Below are 26,314 nucleotides of genomic sequence, written 5' to 3'. Positions count from 1 at the left end.
TGCAGAGCTCAGACACAGGATTGCTGACAGGCACAGATCTGGGGAAGGCTGCAAAACATAAACAAGACAAGACTTTTTTTGTCTGTCCCTATAAAACCAGCACATTAATCAGATAATGCAGGGTTTTGTGTACAGCTGTAAAACATAGTCTTTAGCTGCCTTGTCATCTCAGGTGTTTTTTACTGCATGGTTGATGTGACATTTAAAGTTAAAATTTTCCTTTAAGATAAAAACTAGAAGGAGACAAGTGGGTTCAGATCAGATTATCTGAACATGTGTTCAGTGAATATGAGGCATACAGTGTATGGTATCTACTTTTAACAGCATGGCTCCGTCTTGTGGCTTTATTAATGTAGTGTTAGAGCACATAATCCATAAGCTGAGTAGTCTTTACTACCCATTTTTCAGGACATAATTATTATATCAGTTGAAATAACACCATTTACAGCTTGCTCCCCCAGTAATTTCTGTCACCAGTTCATGCTGTCTGCCACTCAGCAGCAGGAAGTGCAGTGACTCGCACTGACTGTAATACCATGTGCGTACCCACTATACATTTTATCACAGAAAGACTATAGATTTAATCACTTCAACAACTTTTTATGCATCTTTAAAAGGAAAGCTTACCCTTTAAAATTACTAATGTCTTTATAAAGCCCTAATGACTCACCACTGCTCACACAGGCTAAAGTTAGCTCACCAGTACTCGACATGTCGTCAGCTCCTTCTGTACGTCACTCTGCTTCAATCAGACGCCTGCTCTTTGTCTAGCAGTGCATATATACCTCTCCTCTCTTCTGCTTGTAATATAGCCAATGATTAGATGCACTGTGGGGAAAAAGTCATAAATTTTGACGTCTCATCTCATCTTGCAGTGGCATTACAATCCCTGTGGTGTAATGATTAGTGCAAAATACCTTTGTCTGTTTAGTGTATCATGCAGGTGAGGTGGGAGAGACTCTGCAGATTCTTCACCAGTCGGAGCTTTATGGGAGAGTTGTAAAGAGAAACTCACTGCTGAAGAAAACTTGTATTATCTTGATTAGATTCCATGGTCAAATGGGAGAAAGTTCTTTGGTCTGATAGGGCCTAGTTGGTACCTTTTGGCCATCAGACAAGACGCTATATTTGGCAGAGACCAAGCAATGCACATCCTACTGTGAAGCATGGCAGTGGCAGCATTATGTTGTGGGGGATGCTTCTCAGCAGTCAGCCCTGGAAGGCTTGACTAGCAAGAAATATAGGAAACTTCTTGTGGACAATCTTACTCAGACTGCAGTAGAATTACAGCTTGGGAGAAGACGTATTTTCCATCAAGACAATGACCCCGAATCATACAGCAAAAGCTACCCGAGAACAGTTCAAAGTTTTGTTAAGAAGAATGGAGTGTCCAGATGTGCAAGCCTGATCAAGACCTTGCATATTTGTATTTACTGACGTTACTGTTGAGATATATATTTTCATTTTGACATTTAAGAGGTTTTTTGTCAAAAAAAAGCTGAATTATATTGACCATTATTGATTTTGATTGAACTCAATGGGTGAAACATCCAAGGGCAGTGCTTTTTATGGGCACTGTAAGCAGCAAAGTGATGAGAGCTACCGTCACAATGTCTCCATGTTTGGGTCTGGTTAGTGACTACTAATGATCATGTGATGACTGGATGTGAATCTTTACAGAAGGCAGCTTTTGTACCTGCCCTCTTAAAGGCATGTATGGCTGAAACATGAAGGCATGTCTTTAGGAGTCTGATGAAATAAAGGCTTTATCAACTTTTCCTCTGAGTGCCTCAGATCTCCTCAATCACTTCAAGGTTGAAAATGTGTTTAACAGAAAGGAATATCCAGCACATGAAAAAGTTCCTCTTGAAGTTGAGGTTTTTATCACAGCCACATAAAGGAAGAAAAAAGAAACAGAAGGCACAGTGCCATCAGAGAATTAGCTAGGGTGTCAGTATAAACAGAAAACGGAGGAGGAAAATTAGTCACTTGTACAGCGCGTGTTATGACAGCAGCGGGGATAGGATATGAAAGCTTCTGTAGGTATCGCTCTGACTCATAAAAGGACAGGCCAGTGCAGCTGGGAAATTAATAATGTTGTCAACTGTTACAAACTCTGTGCTAATGTGGCTGTCAGAGCTTAATCCTACAACACCTGATCAGCACTTTGATATCAGGTAGAACCCAAATTGTTTTGCTATCAGTGTGTCACTGAGCAGTAAACCTATGGAGGTCTGTGCTGCTGCTGTATTGTCCTTCATGAAGAATGGTCAAATATCCCATTATGCACAGTTCAAGACCTGCGTATGGAGCATAATCCAGCAAGGATTAATGCTGCTCTGAATGCATAGGTTTGCCTTTCTCCTTGGTATGTAGGCGAGCGTCAACATATTGATAGATTTTTCTTCATCCTGTGTTGTTTCTTTAACTCTCCTTGAGATAAATCCACCTTGTTTTGTGTTTATCCAAGGCTTTCACAAGTGGCAGTGCAACAGAGAGAGATAGGAGGGAACAAGTGGAATGGGTTACGCCACGCAGGTCTGCCATTGTCTGCCACAAGATATTTATTTCATCCCTGGACATAGATATCATCCTGCAGGAAAGTTCGCCGTGGCAATCGTTCCAGAAAGGAGCAGTGTGCCCGCGGGGCACTCGACAGGGTAGCCAAATTGATCCTATTTTCTTGCACAACTAGTGAACAGCAGTAACAGCCCCCTCGGTGAACCAGGATTGTTAAGAGAGACTTATCAAGAATAAGAGAGCCTTGAACCATCTGTAAGTCACATGTGATATCTTTAATGACATGCAATCAGACAGACAGGAAGGGCAGAGCAGGAAGTACTGCAGAATTATCTTGTGACTTAGAGTCTCACAGAGGGGGTGTTCTCGGGCAATTCTGGTCGCTGTGCCACAGCTCCGTCTGGGCCCTGTTGTAAGATAATGCTGTTAATTTTGATAAGAGTGGAGGGAAAGAATTGAAGGGGGTGCACTTCTTTAGGAAACCATTAATGTAATCTTGTGTAGGATTAATTCTTTAGTGCTGCGGGAGTGCTGTGGGGGTTATGGCGGAGTTTATTCACAGAGTTTATTCACCCCCCTCCTAATCTGCAGTTTAAAATGTAAAGTGTAATTAAAGACACCCTGACTCATGGAGGATACAGCAGTGAGCAAACATCCCCAACCTGACTGGGGACTTCAGTGTGAGCAAGGGAGTCGCCGCTAAGCCCAAAACAGCATCCCCAGCATTATGTAGAGCTTATTTCCTGTGCTGACTTACATAAGCGCTTACACCTGAGAGCCTTGTTTGATCTTGATCAGAACAACAAATTAATCCAAGCTCAAATGCAATGAAAACAATCATTCTGGAGCCACTTTCACTATGTTTAACCACCTCTCGTCTTCATTTTGCAGAGCTGCAGCTCTCATGGATCCTCTCTGAAGGGCAGCAGCGTGGCACCAGGCACATCAACAGCAGCCCCACCTATTCTCAGCAGAGCGCTGTCTAAAGGGAAACGCTTCAGGTGAGAGTGTGATCTTATTTCCTGCCCTGTTTCATAACACTCACTTTCACTTTATCCGCATGGAAAAGGCAGCCAAGGGAGAAATGTAATCATCCTGCAATGTGGTGGAATATATAGGCCTCAAATTATAAAGCAGATCATTTCTTTTATTTTTTAGAAGGATTTATGGTGATTGTAAGTGGGAGCTGTTTTGTTAATGTATGTCTTAGATTCCATGCCATAAGCTTTGCCTGTGTGCAAATCCTTACTCAGCATCAGTTATTTTAATGAAATGAAAATTAGAGTGCCTCCAAATAGCTGGGAAAGTAGACGTCTTTATTTACATGACATGTCCAGTTAATGGGCAAAGTGATTAAATATGTACTCAGGCAGATTCTGAAATGACTTCCCGCATAGCGATAGGGAAAAAGCATACAGGGAAGAGTGGAAAGATCCTCCAAGGGGGGGGTGAATATTAATGAGCAGAGTTAAACATTGATTATACCAAACTTCTTTCATGCCACCCATCAAATGACAGAAATTAATGACAGTTTTGCGATGAAGGCGACTGTGCTGATCACAGCAGTCATATCACAAGCTAGCATCTCAAAAGAACACAGAGATGTTGTTTAAAGTGAGCAACAATGTCGGATCTGGGTTGTTCAAAGAAAAGCTTGATTTGCATTGATGGTGTGGCTGGAGGTTAGCTTTGATAGTAAATGACATACAGCTGCTCTATGTGCAAAATTTGAATCCAGTAAACTGCATTTTCCTTTTCTCAAGGTACAGTTGGAAAATTACTTTATGTTATCTGGCAGATGAAAACGACTGCTCATTTGACATGTTGATGTTTGATGGCATTCATCGGTATGGATTCAGAATAAAGATGTTGTACCTTGGATGAGTTGAGTTCTTAAAGTCCTTGTAAGTAATGAAAAAATCTGTATTTTAGGGTTGATGCATGGCAGGCAACTGTGTAATGAACCATCGGGCCAAAATCAGTCAGGAAAAACCTCTTTACGTATTTAAAATCAAGCTTCAAAATCATGAAAAATGAGGCAGTAATATCTGCTCTAGGATGGTGTGAGCATTGGTTGAATGAGCCGAAGCCACACCCACTCACGTGAAATGAGATCCTCTCAAATTAAAACAACAACAACAAAAAAAAAACATCTGTCCACTATGCTGCTGTTGCAACTCTGTTTTAATCCACCAGAGAAACAATCATTTTTATGTATATTATAAAGCTTAAATGTCTTTGTTACATTTTATCATCCTGTATTTGATATTTCAGGTATTCCTCATATCTCATTTTTTGAGTTATGTGAAATCAAGTTTCTCTTTGTTGTTAAGTCGGTGCTATGAATTACATTTCTGGGGTGCAGGTGGCCGAGTGGTTAAGGCGCACCCCATGTACGTGGACGGCCCAGGTTCGAATCCAGCCTGAGGCCCTTCACCGCATGTCTCTCCCCTGCTCTCGTCCCTATTTCCTACTCTATCCACTATCCTCCTCTATCAATTAAAGGCACAAAAATGCCCAAAATAATCATTAAAAAAAAAAAATCCTGACGATGCTCTTCAAAATAAAAGTTTCCAATGATAATTAGCATTGGAGGCTTTTATTGTGAGAGAATTGGCAGGAACAGGCTACATCTGTCTTCAGATACTTTACTAAATTTTAGCATCACAACACTAATAGATAGAAGGGATTGAACTGTTTCTGCTTTGAGAGAGGCAAAGTCTGCTTCTTTTAATCATCCAGGGCAATAAAATAAGTGAAATATGGATTAAAACACACCTACAGCAGGCCAGATGTCCGTTCCTGCTTTGTCTGGTTCAAGTTAAACAGAGACAAGCACTCCAGCAATTAGCCTTTCTCCTGACTTTATGGTGATCTCTGGTCAGAGCACAGCTGCCTGGCTCTGTGCCAGAGCAGAGAGACAGGAGTTGGAGATTAAATGTATTGTTTTCTGGCACAAATCTCTCTGTAATGATATTTTTAATGACCCATAGGCCACTGTGGTTGATAGATTTGGGAAATTTACCTCACAATGAACAAAAACACAGCATGTAGCTGGGTGCAAACTTTCAATGAAGGCAGTGACATCAGCTAACTACAGACTGTACAGCCAGTGACATCATGAGTTGCTCTATTTGCTCTGCTCAAATTAAACCAACCTAGGAAAAAGGTGAAAAACTTTCTAATAGTCCAAATCCAAAACTCAGTCACATGTAGATCTCAATGTTTCACACATTTACAGCAATCTTGTTCCAATATATCTAGTGTTTTCGGACACATTTCTCAAGTTGTTCCAGTCAAAAAATCGACACACTGTTCCAACAGCCACAGCTGTTAGATTAGACGAATAACCATAGCCTTTCTGAAGACACAAAATAGCACAGAAGATATGATGAGCGACTTTATAATTTTGTTAAATCTATTTGGTGAATACGACAACTTTGATGACTAGGATGCTGTTGAGGAACGAGAGGGAATCACGTTTCTTTGTTTAGCAGTCAGATGGGATTGTCTGGCTTACGTGTCAGGAGAACATTACCTCCCTGACTGCATTGTGCCAACTGTGAAGTTTGGTGGAGGAGGGATCCAGTGCAAGGCAGTCTTAATGCTTCAGCATACCAAGACATTTTGGACACTGCTATGCTTCCAGCTTTGTGGCAACAGTTTGGAGAAGGCCCTTTTCTATTCCAACATGACTGTACCCCAGTGGACAAAGAAAGGATGATAAAGACATGGTTTGATAAGTCTGGTGTGGAAGAACTTGACTTGCCTGCACCCCATCAAGCACCTTTGTCATGAACTGGAACAGAGATGGCAAGCCAGGCCTTCTTGTCCAACATTAGTGCCTGACATCATAAATGCTCTACGGCAGGGTTTCTTAAACTTTCCAGCCCATGACAACCAAAATAAAGGTGCCAGAGACCAGGAAGCCCCACTGTATCTGAAGGTGGTTGAAGCATAGTTGAACACAGCCATGCAGACTTAAATGTTAAGGATTTTTTAAACATTACTTTGATTTAAGCATAAATCTCACCAAATTACCATGATTTCATTTTTTTTTACTTTTGAGCAATTCTATGAGTATATTTTTATTAAAAAAAAGGGTAAAATATACAATTTGAAATAATTAAAAAAATAGTCTTTATTTTCTGGAAGGCATCTAGCAACCCCCTCTTAGTGTCTCCCAAGGGGATCCCAACCTCAGATCCAGAGCTCTACAGAATGAATGGGCACAAATTCTGACAACAATCACTCCATAATCTTGTGAAAAGCCTTCCAAGAAGGGTTGGGGCTGTTATAGTTGTGAAATGGGTAATAACTCCATGTTGTATTTGAATACAATGTCTTTACAGTCCCTATTGGTGTAATGGCAGAATACTTTTGTCCAAATACTTGTGTATCTGTGCAATTTAGGCAGAGCTTTGTCTCTAAAGTCACTCACAAGTCCATGCCGTCCTGGGATCCCAGAGTACATATCCACTCTGGGACTCCTTCCGGCGCCAATGCAGAAGTTGCATTTTAGCTGCTTTTCTCCTTCATTACGAAAAATGTAATGAATGAAAACCATACGACAGTTTTCTGTTGAGTAAATTCACCTTATGAGGTCTAAGTTTTATTAAAAATATTCAGGTAATAAAAATCAAGATATGATATTTAGACATACTCACCAGTACCTGTGCTATATGATGAGATTTAAAGTCTGATTTTGTGCATCAGACAAGCTTTCAAACCAAGAAAAGTCATACAATGTCAAAAAATGGGAAATAGATAAGGCTGTGATAGTGTAGAGGTAGAGGGAGGTTTACATGTCTAGACAACTGTGATGACAACTTTAGTGAAAACCCCACCGAGCCAATCCCTCTCTGTTTTAATGGACCGGTGCCGTGTCGCAGAGGAAAGTTTTTCAAAAAAGCTTGTCATGTGTGGCTGCAGGGACTGTGCCAACTCATCCAGGCTTTTTATTCTCAACAGTGTCGTGCAGGTGCTTCATGGAGGGCAGCTGACAGTCAATCATCTGTTCAGCTTGTTCTCTGGGTAGAAGGAGGTGGGGACTAGACTGTGATGGATGATGGTGTGATGCTTTCAGCTATTGACCTGAGAAACTGGACCACATTGTGAGCCATCAAGAGAAATGCCCCATAAAAACATGTCAATATGGGCCATCAATATCACCAGTAAAGGTTATCTGTATATCGCTGGCTTTATGAGCATGTGCCATTGATTTGCCTGCTTGTGTGCAGAGAATATTTTTTAAACTGTAGACATCACATATTTAATGACTAAAAAAAATAACATTTAGATAAAAAAAGTTGTGTGCTCTGTTACTAAAAATAGTTACTACAGCTACACAAGTTAAACCAAATACTGATTTTTAGAATGCTATCTTGCTTTCAATAATTTATTTTGTATGATTTGTAGCTTTTATTAAATTACATTTTTAAACAGTGGTTCATGCCTTTTTTCTGTAGAAGTCTCCAAACCCAACGCATCTAAGAAGAAATGAGACCCCTTCCTAAGACCCAAGTGAAAAAGTGATATATTATTGTCACAGATTAAAACCACTGACAAACATCTTTCATTGATAAATTTGTCTTTCCCGGATCAAGACTAACATTTTTCCTTTGGAAATCCTGATGGAAAAAACCCACACAAGTGTTCTTCCACAAAGGAACCCGATTTGAAAAGCCAGTGGTTTAAAAAAGGGGCAGTATGTCTGCTTGCTAAATGTTAACTTTAGCATCCCAAAATGCTTACAGTGATGATAACGAGCAGGTTTTATATACAATATTTATTATAATCAGCCATATATCTTGAGCTAAATACTGTAAATAGCATGATAACATGCTAACCTATTTATGTATTTAACCATCCTAATTATCACTTCCCAGCTCCCACAGCTAATCACAGCTCTTTCTCTCACACACAGCGGTGTATTTAAATATGACGTACTTCTAACTAATCCCTGCTTGCATTAATGCTGATGCACCATACTGCTGCTGCTGGCAAAGCTTAACCTCCTCCACCCCAGCCTCCTTTATAGCATAAAGCTTGTTGCACCCTCATATTCTGATTCATGATGCCATGGATTAATTGATTTTGGACTTATTTTGTTGTATTTAGTACTCATTGTTTGGAATGTATTTATCCATATAAGGGTTTCTAGCCATGCGATCCCTGGAAAATCAAAGCATGCTGCTTGACTAACCCAGGGAGCATCTTTTAAGCAGTCTTCTCTGCCAAGTAAAACTGTACATCCATTTTGCAACAAAACAGATATGTGACAGGAAACCCACCTCTTTCAAGGGATCCAGATCATTTGGCTCAGCTCAGTAGAGCTGGTCCCTCATTTGGTAGCAGTTTGGCCACCAAATAGTCTATCACTGTTGCAATTAAATTGGATTTAATACATGTTAAAGGGCTCATCTAGTCTCTTGGCTCAGTACAAGAGTCCTCTAGACTTTCGTGTCCCTTAATCTGGTTAGACAATTCTACATGCTAGGGTCTGTATGACTGAGTAATATGTGATATTGATCACCTCCGTGCCAGGTAAATCAGTTAAACTGTGGGAAAAAAACAGTATTTTGTCAAGTATAGGGATCATCCTCAATATATGTAAACATTTTCTGATCATAATTGCAGCCTAAAGGTCCATTTAGAACTGTAAAGTACAAACTTTCCTCCATTTCCCCTTATTCTTAACAGCTGTCCTCCGCTTTTTGACTAACAACTGAGCACTCAGGTTCCCATTATTCCCAACAACCTATTATCAATCAACATTAGCCATGATGTTTTAGTGCCTGCAGCATTAGGGTACAGCCATGTTTTAAGCTATTTACCATATTCAGCAGACCAACATGCTAACAGTGAAAATGTTAGCCTTATTTAAGCAGCACTGATTTATATAAACCATTAGAGTTGATTCAGTGTCTCAGCATGTACTATGTTTTGTTCCAAATATTACCTTTGGTGTGGTAACTTGCCCACAGTGAAAATGTTAGCATGCTCATCTGTTAAACCAGTTTAAATCAACATTAGCCATGAGGGGATTTTGTGTCATTAGATGTGACATTAGTTTGTACTTTATGCACAGCTTATGTTTTGAGCTAAATACTGTATTTAGTGGAGGTGACATGTTTTTCCTAGTATGCTTACTCTCTCTTATGGCTATCTAAACACAAAGTGGATCTGAGGTCGATTGGAGTCAGAACATCCCCAGATTTACAGTATAAGAATTTATCCTGAGGTTGACTTAAATGTCTGTACCAAATGTCAAGACAAGCCTTGCAGTGGTTGTTTATGTAAGATATTTATACATCAAGGCCCGTGAGGCTAGCTGTTTTGAATTGACATGCTAACTTTCTCTTTGTGTTGCATAGTGCTTGCGGTTCACATGTCAGTAGGGAAAATGAACAAATCAATCATTTTTGAACCAACTCATTTCCTCTTTTGAAGCATTCTGAATTAACTGCCCAGAACAGCTCCCTCTGTTCCACTCCGAGCATATTTCTGAGCTGCTTTGCCAGCAAAATCTGTAAGGGAAAAACACACACATTCTCAAAGTCAATGTATAATAATACATTCAGTGGTCAATCATTATTTTCATTTCTGTTATTGTGGTGTTTGATCAATCAGCAAGACCTATTGCCATTTGGATTATGAGAAAATTGTAGCATCACAGACTAATCAATGTGCTGAAATCAGTGAGCATGAGTTTTCCACATGCTGAGTGGGCAGATAGGCCACATTTGCTGTAGTGAGTATCTGACTAGAAAAAGTTTTATGTAGCACATTTTAAATCAGAGGTGTCCAAACTATGTGGAGCAGTCCAACTGAGCCAGTAGCAAAATTTAAAATGAAATAAAACACAGCCCACGTTAGAACATAAGGCTTTCTGCAGTGCTGCTGTGCTGTGAACAGCCATCCTCACAATTATTTGTTGACATTTTTTTTTTACTAGATTGAGATGACAAAGAAAATGTTAAACATAATGACAACCAAAATAGCAGGGATATCTCGATTTGTAACACTCAGATGAATAAAGACAAAAGGATTACACAACAAAAATCACACCCATTTGCTCTGCTGATTTTCAAAGCATATCAGGCTAATCATCTTCAAGCTGCAACACTTCTATTAAAATTGTCAGCTTTGTGTAGCTTGTGCCTGTTTTGTGTCTGAATGTGAAGATTAACCATCAGCATCTTCCCTCTGTCCTAACCAGGGGCAGCCAGGGCCAACCCCACTCCAGAAATCTGACTGGTTTGATGTTGACATGTTACTGATACCTTTATCTTATACATTTCTAGCCAGCTAGGGTTTATGTTTTGTACACAGGTCTGTGTTTTTTAAGTGTTTTTGCTGTTACAACGCTGTTTCATAGCATCTTAAGCACACAGGTTGAATAGGTACTTCATGTTGCCACCAGCGCCAGCTCTGTGAGGATATGGAGGTATTAGTGCGGTGTATGACTTACTTTTGTTGTTGTAGGTTGGGGTGTGCACGGTTAAAAAGGTTAAACAGTTAAATTCTTATATCAAATTAGCTGGTGAGGATTTACAAGTCTGTTGAAATAATTACCTGTCATTTCTACGCTTGAAGTGTTGGTCAGATGACCTTTTAAAACTGAAATGAAGCTCCCTGCCACTAGTAGGCACTGTAGCTTCAGTTAATAGTCACTTCCTTCCTGTCAGAACTTCACCGGATGTTATTGTGAGAAGCCTAGCGGTTAGCATGTTGTAGTAACAGCGCCATCTGACTGTTTTTAACTAGAAAATGGAAATACAGTGAATGTAGGCTGTCGAGGGTTATACTCATATAATTCCTCAATGGGAGTGAAAGGAGGCAACATATCAAAGCATGATGTTAATCAGAAAAGAGGAACGGTGGCTGGCAGAGCTAGCTGCTAATTTTAGCCACACTCTACACAATATATCAGGCTCACATCACACCTGCTGACACAATGACCCCGTCATGAATCTGATTTGTTTTCAAGTGTTTTCTCCTCTTTTCAGCTAGTCAGTTAAACACAATTTAAATGGACATTTAGCCAGATAGGGAAATAGTTTCCTGGGAACATCCTTATGTGCTTTTCTTTCGTGGGCAAGACCTGTACTGTTTAAAGCTGAGTGGATGCCTCCAGTCACCACAGCTGTGTACTTAATTGTAGACACTACATGCCTGCTCATAATGCCAACCTGTGGGGATGCACATAATTTTTTCAAATTGTCCCATTCTGTTTAATATTCTGTCACTTACACCAAAGCTAAGTTCGACCTACAAATGATACAGAACTCTGGAAATTCTGGTCCAGTACTGTTTCTAATTAAAAGTACCAACATTTGGACAAACCATGCTACACAAGACCTTAGTAAAGAAAGTTTGGACACCCCTGCTTTAGGTCATTTATTACTTTTTCTCCCTCTGTCTCCAAATCTTTTTTTCTTTATCCCTCCACTATGTTTAAAACAGGCATAAACAGGAAAATAAATATTGAAATATGTGTTGGACTACAGCCAGGATTATCCATTTAACAGCAGGAGACTGTGTTTTTTTGTTTGTTTAATTGTAGTGCCTGGAGATAAACAGCTGCCTTTCAGCTTTAGACCTTTAACATTTAACGTTCAATAATTACAACATCCTGGTGAATATGTTAAAATGATTTCTTTCCAGCTTCCAGTTAATCCTAATAGGAAATCAGCATGCTAATAGCCAACAAAACTGACATAATTTAGCTTTATTCATATTAAATTTCACAACATCAGTGGATTAAAGCTAACGAAGACCAGCACCAGCATGAGCCATGCTTATTGTTCCACAGCCATGGACATTTGGTAAATATAATAGCAAAATGTTTTGGTTTTTTTTTTAACACTGTGTTTCAGTCAGCTATTAATTAATAACAATCTGCCTACTGGACTATTTATTTGACTGAATGAATTAATATGAATGAGAGAGTTCAGCCAGAAAATATTAAGTTTTAAACCTTGATTATTATTTAAGCACAGTCCACTGCTACATTCTCACGCCATTTTTTTTACATTCTGTTGCTGCCGCAGTACAAATTATGCAAGAACCAAGATCAAGCAGGGAGCATGTTCATCACTGATTTGCTCTTCAACACAGTTTTCCCAGTGGAAGGAGTATGTAGTTGTTTTTGTGATGCATTTAATCTAGCACAGTCAAATGACCTATTGCTGAAAATAGAAACTGAAGAAGGTGATCAAAGAAGGCGCCACAGGGCAGTGCATTTAAATTGTATTCAAATTGAAGGAAAATTATTTAGATCTGTATGTTGGAGTCCCTCTTGTGCTGCGTGCCTTGTTTATTCTTATATAATAACCTCACAGCAGCTTGCAGTATAGTTCAATATAACTTTGATTCCAGTTTCATGTCATTGCTTTATTGCAGCAGATGTGCTGAGATCTGCTTTGAAGTCGACCACCTACTGCTCATAGAACAATTTAAAAACAGAGCACCAGGGCAGGAATCACAGTTTCTAAAGACTGCTGCTTCAGTCTTTCACTGCAGAAGGATATCTATTTATACTGTTCAGTTTCATGTGGGTGGAAGAAAGATGCCAACATATCTGTATAACACGTACCAACACATAGTTAGAAGAGAGTGCTCTTTAGTTTAAATATACGTGGCACATTTTCAGGTTCACAAAAAAGTATCTTTTAAGCATAAATGTGGTTACTGACAGTTTTGGTTCTCTAAGAAAGTAAGCAATGTTTATTCGGCACTTTTCAAGAGCAGACATCATAAAGTGTTTCACAATAAAAGATGCATTTTGTAGTGTCTGAGATTGCATTTCAACAGCAGACTGTATAAAACCAGGGCGTAGTTGCAGTTGCTCATCAAAGACCGATAATGGTAGCTGCCACATTGAAAATACCTTAAACCACTGACTAAAAGTTACAAATGGTCTGTGTACAATCAGTGATACATCTAAAGTAAATAAATACCACTGATGTTGAGCCCAAACCTCATATCTCCATTTTTCATTATTTAAATTTTTTTTCATGAATCAGTGTTATTGGTCCCCCTTTACATCTGTCAGTGGGTTTTACAAATTTTAAACCAATAAAATGTGTCAAAAGATGCTGACTATCATTCAGTTGAAAAATACATTGTTTTACTAATTCCCTGAAAAGCAGGGATTTTGGAGATATGAGGTTCTTGCCCGACACCGGTTATATGGATAACATTCCTTCAGAAAATCAGTTTGGAGGAGGTGTAAAATGGTTACAGCCCGCAACCTGAGGACACAAAATATTCAGACAAAAATCGTTTTTTAAAAGGTTAGTTCAGATATAGAACAGGAATTTAACATGGGAGCTAATGGGAGTTCATTAGGGTTTTGGAGCCAGCCTCAACTGGACACTTGACGAACTGCAGTTTTTTGCACTGTTGCATTGATTTTATTGTTACCCCGCTTGATTTCAACACAAATTTGTCGCAAATGATATTCTCTATTTCCTGTGACTATTTTTTTGTGTATTTGGACACAGACACTGAGTATTTGTGGGTTACAAGTACATTTCTCTAATACTACTGTTAGACTAATATGAAACATTATTAGCATGCCTAAGCTACAGAAGTAAAATGTAACATTACACCTGTGAATTATTCCCTCCTGTTAGCATTATTATTTTGTGCATTTTGGCATAATGATATTAATTATTCTCAGAGCACCACTGAGTTGACATGTTAGTTAGTAGATATGTTAAATGGCGAACCCATAATTACCTAATTATATCAATGTTTTAGCATTGTCTTTGCTCGCAAACCACAGTAGTATTTGGGTTTTTATTATTTACCTTGAAGTAACATTAATTTTTAGGTCTTGTTTGATGATTTATTTCATGTATTTTAAAGTGAACTTACTGATCTTGAAATCATCAATATATTAGCATCACCACTCTTAACACTTAACTAGTTAGCCAATGTCAGTGTTTAACTCAAAATACCACTAAGCCTCTTTCGTGTTTAACTCTTTTAATCCATTTATTTTTCACTGCTGATATTTAACATGCTAGCACTGTGGTTCTTAGTACCCACATAAGAACACTGATTTAACTAGTTGGCTGAAGTTAGTGTAGTTTAAAATGGGTGAGGACAAGCTCTTGTCTAGCCTTGTCAGTCAATCTAGTTAGTATTTCAAGCCAACAATTTGCATGATAGTGTTGTCACTCTTTCTGTAGTTGCCTGCTAATGTTAACAGTTATCATTGAGCAACATTAAGCTGCATTTAGCTAATGTTTAGCTGCATTAACTTTTATATTCTATCAAAGTGTAAACCCTATAACTATTATATCTATACAGTGCCAATAAAAAGTTTTCACTCCCTTGGAACAATAAAGATATGTTAGGTAAAATGAGTGACTGCATTACCCTCCCCATGTGACTGACCTAATGTAACAGAGGTTCAGCCAGTTTGTGCTAGTAATCTCAAAATTAGTAAAATGTCTCAAGTGGTTGCAGTATAAAGACACCTGTGTCTAGAACGTCCAGTCACTGTTTAATCAGTATTCCTGGCTACATTTACACCATGAAGACTAAAGAGCATTCCACACATCCCCAAAAATTCAGTTAAATCCATCATCAAGAATTGGAGGGAATATAGCACATGTGTAGATCTGCCTAGATCAGGCCATCCTCACAATCTAAGTGACCATGCAAGGAGGAGACTGAGATAGGCCACCTGAGGTTCTTCACCAGTCAATGCTTTATGGGAGCGTGGTGAAGATAAAGCCACTGTTGAAGAAAACTCATTAAATCTTGAATATAGTTTGCCGAAATGCATGTGGCCATCAGACAAGACGCTGTGATTGGCAGACACCAAACAGTACACATGAAGAGCGTGAATATTTATTCAGTCATTTGTTTTACATCACATGGCACTGTATGTCAATGGGTTAAAATCCTAGTATCATGCTTATGTTAGCATTTAAGTAGAAGTCCACATAGTTTGAGGTCTTTTTGTTGTTTTCTTTGATTTTGACCCTAGTAGCTTAAAACAAAAATTACCTGAATGTTTCATTGTTGCTAATGCTAATGTTGGTGACTACCTTTGTAACGTCACGTAGCTTTTCTCTATCAGATTGACTGTTAAAAATATGATAATTATGTTCATGTATACTGCTTAATGATAAATTAATATTCTAGCCTAGCCATAGAAAGATCATTTATGCATAGAGTGAATAGAAAATGGAATATAATGGTATTTTCCACTCAAACACACACCTTAAAGGTCAATCCATTACAGCTATTTTACATGAATGAACACAGAGGTGAATTATATCTCATAGAATGAATGAATAAGTGAGTGCTTTTTGAGTTTATGTAGCTTTTGTTAACTTTTATTTGCTCTGATTCCTTTTTCAGGAGCAGCTCCCTTTCTCTGAGTCCTGCCCAACAACGGAGGGAGTCGAGCTACTTCAGGACCCCGCCTGTTTCAAGAGGGAAACACAAAATCACAGCAAACCTCATCGATGGATCCAGAGCTGGCAGCCGCGTCTACAAACACTTGCAGGAGGATGAGTCAACAGAAATGGAGTCTATTAGAAGGTTAAACTTTTTTAAGAGGGTCTTTTCTTGTTAGTTTTTGTGGTGTTTGTCTGAACCTCAAAGAAAAATTCTCTTTTACTCTCACTACACTGAGGTCAAATTGCCACGTCAGCGATACAGACCCCTGGACTTACTGAGGTTAAGTCGGAGTGGCAGAAGAATAATTTCGGGGGGGAAATGAGTTTATGACCGAATCGCTCTCAGTTCAAATCCGTGAACTGGCTTATGAAATCTGATCCGGGGAAATATATGAGATCTGCTGTGCCCTGCTTCAACTGTGACTGTCACAATTAATTTGGAAAACACACTTGATTTCAACCACTCAGCAGTATCATGGTGCCTGGGAAGTCTGAGATACGTGTCTGTGTGTAATCTTCCCTACTTGCACCACTGGGCCGTTGCTGTGAATGAGGATGTGTTTAATATGCGTGGTATTATTAGGGATAAAAATACAACAACAGCCTTAAAGCTAATTACCACATGATAAACAAGTTCACATGAAATCTAACAGTCCACAATGGCGTTAGTCTGGATTATTATCAAGCACTATATGGAAGCTTCATGGTCCATGCATCCAATAAATGATTACGTTTTTGTCATTTCTAAGCTAAAAATGAAACCATATGAATTCAGCCCTCTCAAACAAGATCACAAATTGAACAGGATTAATTCCAGGCATTTTACACATCTTGAATTCTCCTCATGCTCATGCTGGTGTCGGGTGAGGACAGCGACTTGGCCTATTTTCACGGCTATCATGAGTGAAGCACAGCTCCTGGCGCTGTTTCAGGAGCAGGGAGGACTTTTGGCAAGAGCCACCTCTTACCAGTTGGCTATCTGTGGGCTTAAATAAATATAAATAACTTACACATTTCATAAGCACAGTCTGATGATCCTCGCTGGCATGGCATCAGAAAAAGGTAGCCTGATGTGAAATCTTCTCTGACATGTTTGTTCTCAAGGAGGAGCGTTTCATTGAGTACAGAAACAAAGCTGCATGTTACTTCACTTTATTTGAAACTTCTTAGAACTTTAACTTTATCGACATCGCAGCTTTAATACAAATATGTACATATGAACAGACAGAAAATTACAAAACCGACAAATGATTTAATTAAATGAATTAAAATAGATAAATAAATAAATCAGTTAGAAGTTAAACTGGACAAACTAAGTAGATTTATCAATCATAATTAATGCTTCTAGTCTCTAAATCAACCATTTGTAGTCAGCTCTCTAGAGTCTGAGAGAAGCACTGCATGTGTGGTTAACAAGAATCAAGAATCAAAAGAAGAAAGTTTATTTATAGTTCTAAACATATTTAGGTTCTTTTTACTCCTTTTTTTTTCTCTCCTATGATGTTATTGTTCTCTCCTAACATATCCATTACAATAACGTGCATATGGCCAATTATGCAAATTAAGTGATGACTTCATTTAACGACTTCTGGACAACCAATAGCTACTTGCTTTACTGAGGAGTTGGCAACACCAGCAGCACCTTAAACTGTCAGCCTAAAAGATCTCTGTCACCTCTACTTCTGTGGCTGTTTTCATCCTCCCTCTCCACTCATATTAGCAGAGGTGGAAAAAGAACTTAAGTATTATACTCAAGTAAAAGTATAGTAAAGGTCTTACTGGGGGACTTTCTGAATTTATTTTCTGGATCCATAATCCTAAAAACGCCATGCTCTCAAACCCCACTGAGTCTGTTGCATTTTATTTGTATTCACTGACAAAATGTATAGAATGTGGCAAACTGTTTCATGCCGTGGCGGAAAGCAGAGAGGATGAGCCCGTGGCTCTGTCACTCCTAAAAATCACATCTATCCATCCTGAGAGCGTCATATGGTTCTAGCTCTTGCATAGCTCTGTGCTGAGATGGAGAGATGGAGAGCAACTTTTCAATTCAGTCTCTGTTACATGGCTGTAAGTATAACGTAATACTTTATCAGTTATACACCAGGGTTGATATCCACATAAATCACAGTATTTAATTGAGGGTTCTGTGCAAGTAAGAAGGAAGCAGCAGGTGCTGCTCTGATACAGTAAGTCAACCACCCATTTAAGTGACACGGACTGATGCAAAAAAAAAGGAACCTATTCTGAACAAAAATAATGACAGATGAAAGTTTGGACATCAGTGTGTAAACATGAATGGTGCAACAGGAGCTCTATTTTCTTTTTTATCGAGGAAAACGTATGAAAATCCCAAACAAACAATCTGGTTAAAAATGACAAGTAAAAATAAAAGTACTGGTCTATACATCTACTCAAGTAAAAGTCAAAAGTATTTAATTTGAAGTTTATTAGTACTAAGAAGATTTACAGGACTTTTACAGTAAAATGCAATATTTCATTTTTGGCAATAACAACATGAGAAAACAGATCCATAACCAGATTTTTCAGTTAAAGTCACACCTCTGCAATAGAGTTAAATAAAACAGCTGTTCTGGATGTAATGGTTAATAATTCCCTCACTATTAAGGATGCTCAATATTGGAATTTTGCAGATATCTGATATGCAGATATTTACAAATTATTTTTAGCCAATACCATTAGTCAGATGAAGTTCAGACCTAAACTTCAGACCTTTAAACACAATTTACAGTTGGAGGATGAACAAAATTTCAGTCTTTATAGACTGCATAAAGGAAAGGATGTAAGCTGACGTAGATCTGTGGTCCCAGCCTAAAACCATTTTTTTAAAGCCAAGATATCAGCTGTAAATATCCAATTTCATACCTGCCGATACCCGTTGTTGGTCCTTGGTTATTTTTTTAGCTACAAGAGCATTTAGTCTGTGTTGCCCTTTTAAAGAGAGAGAGCGCCCATGGAAGTTAGGCAGCACTATCAACAGTTACAGCAGCTTCATGTTATCTGGTGAATTTTGGGTCGAAAATGGCCAATAAATAATGTTGGCACAAATTTAATGAAAATTGTGTTTTATTTCTTCCTAAGAAAGCCTTTGTGTTTGGTTGTAATGCAACAAGAGGATAAAAACATCAATATGTTAGCATTATCACACTTAGCAACCTAAAGAATAACATTAGCTGATATTAGCGTTTAACTTGTCTTTAGTTTTTCCATTTACTATTGTCTGCTTGCTAACCTTGCTAACCTAGTTGTTGTTAGCTTCCAATAATTAGCATGGTATCGTCACTCTTTCAGTAGTAACCTGCTAACGTTCAGTTATGACTGAGCAATATTAAGCTAGCATTTTGTAGTCTTTACTGACAGGTAAAGGTTTTACCTGCCACTCATGTTAGCATTTTAATAGCAAGAATCTTACATTAGCATATTTTTGTGACATCTCAAAACACAACAGAGTTTGAGGTCTTGTTGAGAGAAACTTCCGGTTAAATGTCAGTGTGTGTCCTTCCACCTCACTGCGTTGTTATTCCCTGATCAGATGTTTGGGTCACTGAGCCGTAGCGGTGTCAAGTACCGGTTACTTGAGTCATACTTTGTCATACTCACTTAAACATTTTTATATTAAAGGTGTTCTTAGATTTAAAAAATATCTGGAATACTTCAGATAAACAGTATTTTCTACAGCTGATATAGTACAGTAATACAGTAGGTAGGCCTATAGGGTTAGTTATTTCATCTCAGTTTTCCACTTCATCATCTGATAGATTGTGTGTTTTCAAAAGGTAAACACAATGTGCCCACTGTGGTTTGTCATTAGAAAAGTGAAAGCCAGAAACTTCCTTACATTTTTGCTCTTCTGGTCAGAGAGTTTTTTCAGATTGATCTTTGGAAAGTCTAGAAAGGTCTGTGAAACACTGTTGTTCAGTAGGACAGGGAGCTCTGGATCGAGAGTGGTGCAGTCTGTAAGCACATGTGAGCCAGAATCTACTGACTCAGAAATGTCCTTGCAACCAAGTCCCACTCGTGATGGCATGTGGGCATGTGTTCACAGTTTACACACCTGCCCCACCAGGTAACTGGGGATCTCTCCAGCTCACCAGTTTCCATTAGTTTCTCCCCTCTCTCTTTCAACCCACTGAGTTTCCATCTGCAGACATTTTTCCTCTATGTTCTCTAGTTCCCCTAATATCCACACTAAATGACACACTATTGTCACTTGAGTCAGAATCGCTCATTTTTAGTTTAGTTGTTGTCCCTTTCGAAGCCTGCAGACCCAAACAGCTGATCAGCACTGAGGCTGAAGAACACACAGTCAATTTGTTGTATCACAAAATAGGGCCAAAAAAGAGGCTTTCTGGAGAAAAATAAAAGACCTCCAAATTTTGTCAGTGTAGTGTACATTAGAGCCAGCATTGATATTTGACCCATTTTGACCTAAATTCACTACATCAAGCATATAGCATTAGCTCAGGTAGGCAGCCGAGTAAAGCGCTGCCATATTTTTGCGATCACCTGATCCTCATCAAGCCCTCATCAGTTGATGGTCATCTTATTTGCTCTGAGCACGCTATTGGCTAATCGCCTTATCCTCCAAACTGCTCTAATCTGGCTACACTTTGCTGCTTCCTCTACAAGCCACTTCTTGCAACACTCCTCCACCCCAGCTCCTCCTTTATTCTGCTTCTGACTTAGTCAATGTCACTCTGTTGTCACTGATGTCTGTTCTGCTCTGGGTTTTTCTTCCAGCCTCAGGCTTTCCTTATCAGCATAGAGAGAGCAGGAACGTCTGCTATTCCTGCTTGATGTTTACCATGTAGGTTTGCAGGGGGATCCCAGAACAGCCACACAGTCAAATATAATTAACAGCAATAACCCAACTGTGTTTTTCTATACAAAGAGGCCCTGACTGAAATGGCTGTAGCAACTGTACCTACATATAACCTAGCTTTCTATGGCGCTCTCTCCTTAGCCAGGCAAACCAGGCTAAATCCCTAGTGGCTAATATAGCAACCCATCTTCAGAAATAGCATGGTATGAATTGGCAAAGGTACATAAAACATCTTAATGTGTTCAAATTTAACATCAAGAACAGGGCAAGTTTTAGCAAGAAAGTGGAATAAAAAGTAGGGATGCACGATATTTGATTTTTGTGGATATAGGATATGGCAATATTAACCATTTTTTTAACTGATATGAATATCAATACAAATACAGAAATCTAAATTTAGTTCAGACTTAAAACTTGAGTCCTTAAAACACAAAATTGAAAGTTTGATGATGGACAAATGATCAAATTTCAATCCTTCAAACAAAATTGTGTAAGTAGTGATGAAGAAAAAGAATTCTGATGTTGTTCTGTTGATCCAGCTTAAAACTCTTACACTTTATTTGTTCATGCAGCCAAAATTTACAAATGATATAGTCTATTTTTGAGACAAAATATTTGTTGTAAATATCAAAAGAAATTTTCATATCTGCCAATGTCAGCATTTCACTTTTTTAGCTAATATCTGCTGATTCAAATATCATACCGATGATATTGTGCATTATTTAGATTTAAAATTTGTTTTTGTCTTATCAGTTTAAAATCAGCGCAATTTTTCCCTATTGTAGGGTGATTGTTGCATTTCTCAGGAGGTTTATCCATAGCTGAGTTGGACAAAGAAAGTAAAAACATGTTGTAGCTGGATAAGGATGACGTTTGTGCTCCTATATGAGGTTACACTGCCACCTATAGGAACTTCAAGGCCACTGGAAAGCTTAGTAGACTGACTTGAACCTCTTGTTATAACAAAACATAAAATTTCACATTTCCATCGGTTATATCAGCCTGTATTGGTAGCTAAAAATTATGATTGGGATGCCTGTAATTAAAACCAAAACTCAAGGTGACTCCTCCTTTTGTTATACTGTTAGTTACGTTAATGAAAGTGAATATATGTCTGTTTATTTCTGGGCTTGTTTCCTAGTCAGAATAAATGACAAGGTGTACCAATGTCATTTTCCTTAGAGCAGGTATATCTGAAGACAATGAGCTGTTTTATGTTTATTTACAGATATAGAAGAAAGCATTCTCAAGCCTGAGTAATGCAGCCCTACTTAGCATATGACTCAGAAACAGCCTCATTTGCTGTCAGTGTGTGCAACTTGAGCGATGGCACCGTTATCAAAAACCGCCTGTCATTAAAGCAGCAGTGTCCCCCGTGCATTCAAGGCACTTAAAAGTGCAGAGCAATGTCCCTATTAGCATGCCAACCTGATTGTGCGTAACAGTGACTTGTAAGATACACTGTGAGCTGCCAAACTCTTTATGTGACCTATTTCCATAATTTACATTTTTAAACAAAGCTCCGTGGAGCTCAGCACTTCTTTCAAACGCTTGAGATCCTCCTGGAGCATAACAGCTTCCCTCTCAACTCACGCACGCACACACAAACACAGACATGTGTGCACTCATTCATGAGCCCAAAACACGCACAAACACAGAATAATAAACTTCCTGCTGAACTTATGAGAATTCGTTTTTGAACCTCACAAAATCTGTGAGCTATAGGCAATTAACTCCAGCACGATTTTGTTTAGAGGAAATGCAGATATAAGAGGGTTTATCTTCTTCTTGGGGATAAAATTTATTCAGTTAAACAATTTAAATCTCATTAGGGTTTTGATTATTCCCACACAGATCAATCAGTCTCGTGTATTTCTCTGGCCTTCAGGATTGAAATGACGCATTTTCTTTCACTTACCAGCCATACAACAACAAGCTACCAGGCTTATAGCACCCCCTCCCTTCCTTATCCTCTTTCTCCAGCCCCCACCTCTCCCTTGTTGCCATGGATACACTCTCTCATCTCTGGAAACGGGAGGTGTTGAGGGAGAGAGAAAGAGGGGGGGAGTGAGGAAAGAAGGGGAGATTGTGCGGAGATGATGAGAGTGCAACGGAGGAAAAAGATGGAGGCATTCAGAGTGCGACGTGATGGAGGTGTTAAAAAAAATAAAAAGAGTTGAGAACAGCAAACAAATACCAAAGTACACGTCCACATTTTCCATTTATATGACAACAAATCCCTGCAGAGTATTGTCACTTTCATTATCCAGTGTCAAAACTGATATTTACCCATAACAGTAACGGACAGAATAGAAGGCAAATTTGCCATGGGAGTTATTTTTAGATATGTTTTTGATCTGCCGGATTTACCTCCAGCTTGAATTTGCCCTCCTAATACCAAGGGAGGAGTGGGAAAGTAATTCAATTATTTAAACTTGGTTATGCTACAAACAGTCTCAGAAGGCTGACAATAACATTGGCTGTCTCCTAATGCTGTGCCGGGGATGATACTGAATTTGAAGTGAGTGTTTAGTAACAATATTAACTCCTGAGTACGGTTGACATGTATACAAACTTACCCACTTGAATCTGCAGGAGTTTCCCTGGTCTGATATGTTAAATGCTGTCAGTTAAATTGTTTTAAACACCCCTTGGATGTTTTACCTTTGGCTAATTTGGCTTTTTTGATAAAAAAAAAAAAAACTTTATTGGATTGAGGTCTAGGCTCTGACTCAGCCACTCTGAAACATTCACCTTGATGTCTTTAAACCATTTCTGTGCACCTTTTGCTGAATGCTTCACATCATTGTCTACTGGAAAATAAATCTTCTCCAAAGCTATAATTCTCATGCAGACTGAGTTAGATTGTCCTCCAAGATTTTCCTGTTTTGCCATATTCATTTTACCTTCAACCTTTACAAGCCTTCCAGGGGATGCTGCCAAGAAGCCCCCCCCCCCAGGATGATGCTGCCACCACTGTACTTCACAATGGAGATGGTGTGTCTGTCGAACATAGCATCCTGTCTGATGGTCTAAAAACTTTCTCCCACTTGACCAAGGAGTCTCCCACATGCTCTTTGTTGAACTCCAGTCAACTTTTCTTCAGCAGTGGCTCCCATAAAACATTGACCAGTGAAGAGCCCAGGCAACAATTGTTGTGTGCAGAGTCTTTCCCATCTCAGCTGCTTAAACATTTTTAAATCTAGTTGGCATTACGTTATAGAAATCTGTTTTCACTTTGACATTAATGAGTTTTTTTCTTTTTGTCAAAAAGGCCAAATTTTATTGACCATGATTGATTTATACAATTAATAAAAGGGTAAAACATCCAAGGGGGTGCAGATTTTTTATAGACACTGTATATGCAGCACATTAAACCCAAATTTTACACCAAAATCCTCTCGCATTCTTTAATGATTAGAGCATACAAGTGTATGCACATGTTCAGAAGAGTACATTTATAATTTTCCACATATTCACACAAGCTAGGGTCATGAATCCAGCAGCTGTGTAGCTACAGCCTTAATCTTCAGTAGAGCAGACATGACAATAGGGATTTTTCAGTTTAACAATCATGTAGGAACAATAGAAACTGCACATGCCAAGGATTATAAATAATTACACCAGATTAAGAAAGAACAATTACTAATGATAATGGTTTTGCTGGTGCAAGATGATTTCAGTGGAAAAGTGAAGACAAATGGGAGGAATAAGGTTGTAAAGCAGATATAATCTATAAATTCTTCATTTATTGTCATCTGTCTTCCATTTCTCTTAGGAAATAGGTGTCGAGGAGGAAAAGGTCACACAGTAACTGACTTCATTCTCACTCATTTCTGTTTTCTCTTCTATCTGAAGGTGTGATTCCGCCGGTGGAAGAGTCAGCGCCCTCCTCAGCAGGACTTCGCTTGCTCACTTCGCAGCCAGAAAAGGATGGACCGAAGTCCCTTGCACCCGCCTGGATAAGGGAACAGCCTTCCTCCCGCCATCCCTGCGTACCCGCTCTGTGCCCATCATCCCATCGCTCCAAGCGTGCGATCTAGAGGCAGGGAATGCAGACACGAGCGATCAAAACCAAGAAGGGCTCAAGTGGCACCCTGGGCTGGATGGAAAGATGGTGAAGCCTGTCAGCAACTCTTCCTCACTCACCTGTGAGACTGTTATGCTGGTGCCCAACTCTGTTGTTACACTGGGGTCGGAGAAAAATCTCACACACTGCTCCTTTGAAATTTCAGTGGAACTTGCACAGGAATTAAAACAGAGAAGCCTTTCTATCCCCGTGAAAATGTCCGGGTCTCACGGCGGTAGCACAAATACTCTGGAGGCTCGGGAAGGGAAAAGTGTACAAAATCCAGCAAGAGTTCAGCACACAGACGGCAGGAGCAGAGGTTTGACGGCAGCAGGCCAAAGAGAAGCACAGGGACAGTGCCAAGGTCAGACATCCCTCGTGTTCGGAGGCGCAAACTGCTCCTTGGCCACCAAAGGACCCAGCTGCAGAGGAGCTGGAAACGCTTATGCCAAGCCGTCTGCAAGCTGATTGGATTAACTGTGTAAAGCTTCAAAGACACTGTTTCCAATAACTGTATACCTTCGCTGGATGGTTTAGCAGGTGGGACCATCTGGGTGGCCACACGGACCAATAACAGATGGCCGTGGATTTCTTCTTTTTTGTGAAGGAACACAAACAGATTGAACTGATGAAGAAAAAATATTGACACAGCAAAGGACGCCCAATTATAAAGATAAAGAGACAAACAAACACACATTGTGAATAAATGTGACTCAATAAGGAAAAAACAAAAAAATGTGACTCGAGTGGAAGCTTGACTTAAACGGTGTATTGAAAAAAAATGCCACTATTTAAAAGGAGCTTCTACTAGAAACCAAAATAAAAAATGTGTCATCTCTATGTTGTTTCTCTATTGTAAAGAAATGAAATTATATATGTCATATAATATATGTCATATAGACGTATATATATTTGACTACAATTGTGACAAAATAAAGATGAAGATAACAGTGTTAATTAAGGGCTTTCTTTATCATAATCCATCTTTGTCCTAATCTCCTGTGAAACTGTTCAGAGTTTGTGTACCAAATATCTATATCTATATCAAGCAGATATTGGAACTCACTATCCCCCGCTCATGCAAACACAACAGTTTATACATGGATATTTCACCTTGACTTTGCTCCAGAAGCTGCTGGCTGTACAAACTACTGGGTTAGTTGTGGCTATTAAAGCTATTAAATTGAGACAGCACTATAAATAGCAAACATTCGCAACCGAAATAATAAAGATATCCTTGTTTATAACACCCTAATGGATTACAGCAGGCGGTAGCCAGACCCCACCAGGGCCCTCTGGAATCTGATTATCCTTCCTAATATCTTAAAAAAATGATTGGCTATGTACCTTGTCAGCTATCACCTAGCCATTTAAGCATACCCAATCACTGAGCATATTTTAACCTTCTCATGAAAGTGGCCCCACCATCCTTCTGTACGTGGCCCTCAATGGAAA

At 39.0% G+C, this 26,314-nt stretch overlaps 1 protein-coding gene across 1 annotated transcript in view; it reads left to right on the top strand.

The window, feature by feature from the left end:
• nrg3b (neuregulin 3b) overlaps positions 1–25,775 on the top strand; it is a 361,874-nt gene extending 336,099 nt beyond the window's left edge. Inside the window, exons 7-9 of the mRNA XM_041815096.1 lie at positions 3,412–3,521; positions 15,907–16,089; positions 24,649–25,775. Of these exons, the coding sequence (XP_041671030.1) occupies positions 3,412–3,521; positions 15,907–16,089; positions 24,649–25,327 (972 nt within the window). The 3' untranslated portion in view covers positions 25,328–25,775. The remainder of the gene's footprint in view (positions 1–3,411; positions 3,522–15,906; positions 16,090–24,648) is intronic.
• The last annotated feature ends 539 nt before the right edge of the window (positions 25,776–26,314 follow it).

The sequence above is a fragment of the Cheilinus undulatus genome, linkage group 20, assembly GCF_018320785.1.
Source record: "Cheilinus undulatus linkage group 20, ASM1832078v1, whole genome shotgun sequence".
NCBI classification, from domain to species: domain Eukaryota; kingdom Metazoa; phylum Chordata; class Actinopteri; order Labriformes; family Labridae; genus Cheilinus; species Cheilinus undulatus.
This window is presented reverse-complemented; position numbering and strand designations above follow the sequence as displayed.